The sequence below is a fragment of the Echinops telfairi genome, unplaced genomic scaffold (assembly GCF_000313985.2).
Source record: "Echinops telfairi isolate 266 unplaced genomic scaffold, ASM31398v2 ScPeMD7_53;HRSCAF=182, whole genome shotgun sequence".
In the NCBI taxonomy this organism is placed as follows: Eukaryota; Metazoa; Chordata; class Mammalia; order Afrosoricida; family Tenrecidae; genus Echinops; species Echinops telfairi.
Genome location: NW_022103951.1, coordinates 20,199,542 through 20,204,612, shown reverse-complemented (window position 1 = coordinate 20,204,612; position 5,071 = coordinate 20,199,542). Strand labels below are relative to the sequence as shown.

General features: G+C 64.1%; 1 protein-coding gene across 1 annotated transcript in view; it reads left to right on the top strand.

Moving 5' to 3' along the window:
• The window catches only part of STS (steroid sulfatase), a 25,261-nt gene extending 20,498 nt beyond the window's left edge, over positions 1-4,763 (top strand). Inside the window, exons 7-8 of the mRNA XM_013008537.2 lie at positions 464-585; positions 3,768-4,763. Of these exons, the coding sequence (XP_012863991.1) occupies positions 464-585; positions 3,768-4,141 (496 nt within the window). The 3' untranslated portion in view covers positions 4,142-4,763. The remainder of the gene's footprint in view (positions 1-463; positions 586-3,767) is intronic.
• Positions 4,764-5,071: the final 308 nt, after the last annotated feature.

The following is a 5,071-nucleotide window of genomic DNA, read 5'->3' as shown; positions in this document are numbered from 1 at the left end:
CTGCTGGTTGTGAACTGCCGACCCTGGGGTTAGCAGCATGGTGCATGTCCAGCGGTGCCACTGCTGTTGCTGATATCCTGAGGGGCCATCGAGCCCGCCCGGGGACGGGTCTCTCCTGGTGACAGGTCCAGAGTCCGCGAGACGGAGTCTGCCACCAGGCTCCCTCTCACACCCAGCAGACATGCCTGTGAGAAAGCCGAGGGTGGGGGCGCGGGGGCAGGGGTGTCCGGTCGGTGCTCCACAGTGTCCCACGTGGGTTTGTGGCTCACCTTCCCTGTGCCTCGGTGTCCCTGCCTCTATGACGTGCGCGAGGGGGGGCGCGGCCCAGGATACTCTGTGGGTGGACAGCAGCGGGATCGCGGGGTGAGCCTGGGGCAGCCCTGGGTCCCCCAAGATCCCCTCTGCAGGAAGTGGCCGCTCCTCTGTGGTGTGGCTGTGCTGACGCTCCTGGATTGTCTCCCAGGATCATTGACGGTCGGGACCTGATGCCGCTGCTGCAGGGGCAGAGCCCGCGGTCGGAGCACGAATTCCTGTTCCATTACTGCAACTCCTACCTGAATGCCGTGCGCTGGCACCCGAGGGACAGTGAGTGACCCCTCCCCCGCCGCGTTGCCCCTGCGGTGCCGCTCCTGGGCCCCGGGGTGGGGGCCGTGGCCCAGGCTGTCCGGCTGCAGAGATCAAGGCACCCACAGCTGGCACCCTGTGCTCTCCCATCCCCTCCCAGCCAACACACCATCTCCCAGGCAGGTGCTGGGGGCCCAAGCCGGGCCCTCGGTCGGTCAGTTGGTCAGTCTCCAATCCGAGACCCGAGTTGGATGCCTGGCCAGTGAGCCTCCTTGGTGTGGCCACCACGGCTGTTCACTGAGGCCACGTGCCTGCGTGTGCACCGCTGCTGCCCAGGCTCCGGGGGAGGCGTGGAGGGGAGGGGCAAGGCTGGCTGTCGACAGCCACACGCAGCCGTGAAAGCCACGTGCACCGCAGAGGCGGTCATGGGGATGTACAGGCCTGGCTCCGTTGAGCCTGAGGTCCCTGGAGGAGTTGGGGCGGGGTGGACAGCACAGGACGCAGGGTGGGGGCAGTGAGGATCTGGGTGAAGGCCTCAGGTCTCCGCCTTCCACAGAGCGCGGGAGCAAGGGTGTTCGAACCACACCCGTAGACTTCCATGGGAGACATCTCACCCTCTTTGGCCGTGCTGTCAAAACAAGGAGGGGGAGGGGGAAAGTTACCCCTGGTGTCAGCCTGGGGTCCCGTGTCCCTGTGATTCGGGCAGATGTAGCACTGGCATTTCAAAGGTCAGCAGGGTGGCCCCGGGGAGCCAGGTTTCAGGGAAGCACCAGACCAGGACCAGGAAGAGCGGCCGTGCTGGCCGGACATGTCCACAGCTCCGGACAGCACCGCCCACTGTCATTTGGCCAGAGAGACCTGCGGGGACTGGATGGGAACAGTGGCCAGGATGGTGGGACTTGAGTGAGCAGTGGGGGTGAGTCTTTATCTCCGGTGGGGGGCAGGGGGCGGGCACACGTTTGATGGCAGGAATGACCGGCTCTGGCTGAGTTCTGCCACCAGGATTCGAATCTCCCGAAGAGCGAGCCAGTGGAAAAGGTGCCTCCCTCTCCCTCCGGGAGATCCGAGCCGGCGTGCCCATAAGGAGCCACCCCTCTTGTTGCCGCTCTGTTCCTTTGGCAAAATATTTTTAAAAGTCACATGAGCGGGGTGGACAGACCCCACCCCTGCCCCATCACCTCTCTACGTCTCCAGGAAAAACATCCAGTTTCTTACTGATTTGCAAGTGGTGGTAAAAATGCCCCGTGAGGTTCAGAACTCACGATAAGGGCCGTGAGGTAATCGGAGAGCCGGTCTGGCTCTCCCCTCCCCGCAGCACCCGGCGGAGCTGCCCCTGCGGGCTGGAGAGGCTGTCCTTCTTCAGGGAGTAGCGGGCTTCCTCTGTGCCCATGAGCGGGTGGTGGCTTTGAACTGCTGAGCTTGTAGGGAGCAGAGCCCACTGGGCCATGGAGGCTGTCAGGGTGGTTTGCTGCTTTGGTGCACTGCTAGCTTCTGCCCCGTCCCCACAACCGTTCCTGCGCCTGAGCCCGTGGCTGCAGCTCCTGCGTCCGTCCATCTCCCTGAGGGCCTCCCTCTCTGTCGCTGCCCCTCCACCTGACCAAGCACGACGTCCTTCCCCAGGGACGGGTCTCTCCTGACCACACGTCCACAGTGCGTGAGACTGAGTCTCACCACCTCAGCCCTAGGGAGCACTCTGGCCGCCCTTCTGCTGAGACAGCTCCGTGTGTGGGTTAGCAGCCCGCGGTGCTGTTGATAACGCCCACCGGCCCCAGCATTCAGATGCATGGATGAGCGTTTGCAGGCTGCAGTACATCTCCCTGTAGCGGCCCGTGCCCCGTAGGGCCCCAAGCGACTGCGACATTTCCACACAGCCTTCCTGGGCACCGAGGATGTCAGTCAATTTGTGCATATTCATTCATTTATTTGGGAAAATCAAGCAAGCAAACAATTGAAACTGAGCTACCTACCCAAAGCTCAACCGTCCAGGGCTTACCAGAACGCAGAAATGACATTTTCAAAGTGGCGTGACCACATTGCCCTGCAATTGATGGATTCACCCAGCTCACGGTGCCCAGCCGCTTGACGGAGGGATGATCCGCTTAGCCGCTCGGTGCAGCGCACGTCTCCAGGCGGCCCTGCATGGCGTCAGTCCAAGAGTCCAGAGGCACCAGCCCCGCCCAGCCTGACCGCAGTGGCGTTTGCTGACTCCTTCCCCTCCCAGACAGCGGGAGGGGGGGGGGCTCTCTGCTCTGCACTCTCCTGACAGCCCCCCACCAGTGTCATTGTGTTCCCCGCATGATCTTTCTGGACATGGTCCATGAGCAGGCTGCGAGGAGGTAGCGTGGGCACCCCAGGGTGTGATCCTCCCAGAGGCCATGTAGCCAGCCCTGTGGTTGCGTGAGCTCCCTGCCTGCCCCGCCCTCCCCTTTCACCTTGAACTCAAATGCAGGAGGGCGGGAGCACGCACCGCTGGAACAGCAGACCCTGATGACCTCCCCAGTCCCCGCGGGGAAGTGTCAAGCTCAGATGCCGATTCCGCGTGAGGGCTCTGCTCCCCGAACGATCTCGATCGCCCAGGCCGCCCCCCTGCTGCCTGCTCGGCGTGGACTAATCCGCTGGGGCAGCAGTTCTCAACCTGTGGGTCACGAGACCCCTCTGGGGGCGTCAAACAACCCTTCCACAGGGGCCGCCCGATTCATCACAGTAGCAAAATGACCGTGATGAAGTAGCAACGAAGATACTCTATGGTTTGGGGTGGGGGGGGTCCCCACCCCATGAGGAACTGGATGAAAGGGCCGCGGCGCGAGGAAGGTTGAGAGCCACTGCGCTAGGGGTTGGGGAAAGGAGGGGGCTGTAGAGACGGACAGACACTTTCTGAAGGGGAACTTGTTAGCCGAGAGGTCAGCAGTTTGAGACCGGCAGCCGCTCCGAGGGGTACAGAGCAGGCTGTGGACCCCCGTAAAGAGTGGCCGTGTCGGAAGCCCACAGGTCGTGTTCCCTGAGTCTGAAGTGACTTGCAGGCCGGCCGGGGGTTCTGATTTCTGCCGTCCACCAGCGGTCAGTCAGTCCTTCATCCTGGGCGCCAGCCAAGCAGATCCAGAGGCCCGTGCGCCTTCCCTCCCTCGGGTCTGCGTCCCGCCCCCTGGGGTGTCCACGGGAAGCCTCGCCTGCGTGACCAGGGTCCGCCCTGTCCCCTGCTGCAGGCACGTCCATCTGGAAGGCCTTCTACTTCACGCCCAAGTTCACGCCCCAGGGCTCCAACGGCTGCTTTTCCACCCACGTCTGCTTCTGCCACGGCCACTTCGTCACTCGCCACCGCCCGCCCCTGCTGTTCGACCTGTCCCGGGACCCGCGCGAGCGCACGCCGCTGACGCCTGAGACCGAGCCCCGGTTCCACGACATCCTGCGAGCCATGCAGGAGGCGGCCGACGGCCACAGGGCCACGCTGACCGCTGCCCCCGACCAGCTGTCCGTGGGGAACCTGCTGTGGAAGCCATGGCTGCAGCTGTGCTGCTCCTCGCCGCGGCTGGCCTGCCGCTGTGACAAGGAAGCCCAGGGCACCAGGGTCGCCCACTAGCCATGCGCCCCCGGCCACCCGGGGTGGCCATCCCGGCCCGGCCCTGTGGCCCGCCCTGCACGTGCTTGTCTCTGGGCCTCGGTGCAGCGATCCCGGCCTGCGCTGGCGTCTGGCCGGCCCTCAGCGGCTTCTCCTCAAGCTTGGCTTCGAGCTTTTAACCGACCCAACAGCAGGGGTGGATCGTGCATCCGGGCCGGGGCTCCGACCCAGGGACAGTGGCTGGGAGCCACGTCTTGGGGGCAGGGATCGTCACGTCCAAGAGGCAGGGAGTTAGAGGCTGGGGCGTAGAAAACAGGGTTCTCCCCTCAATCTTCATCTAAGACCCCCCGGATGCACAGCATCGCCGGTCCCCTTTCCCCTCGTCCTCGGGCTGCCCAGTGGCCCCCACGATGGCACTGGGGTTCAGGGCCACGGAAAGAGAGCCGCGTCGTGCTGAAATAGACATTGTGCTGAAATAGACACACACACACACACAAACACACCGCAAACCCACTGTCGCAGACCTGATGTTGACTCACAGGACCAGACAGGACAGAGCTGTGACCCTCCCACGGAGCAGCGGGTGGCTTTGAACTGCTGGCCTTGCAGTTAGCAACCCAGCACGCACCCGCCACTCCCCCCCGTTGTGTGTCTGTGTGCACATGCACACGTCTACACACACACGTGTGCGTATGCATGAGCACACGTGCACACTTGCTCTCGGCACCGCCCTGCACGTGCGTTCTGCCCTCACTTGCTGGTGTGGTCCCGTGACGTGGGTCAGTTCTGACTCTGAGCGACCCCGGGCTCAGCCGACGGAGACCCCGCCCGCCGCGGCTTCACAGCAGGTGTGCTACAGCCCACAGCTGCGGCCCCGCCTGAGCCCATGGCTGCGGCCACTGTGTCCCTCCGCCCAGCCGAGGGGCTTCATCTCAGTCTCTGTCCCTACAC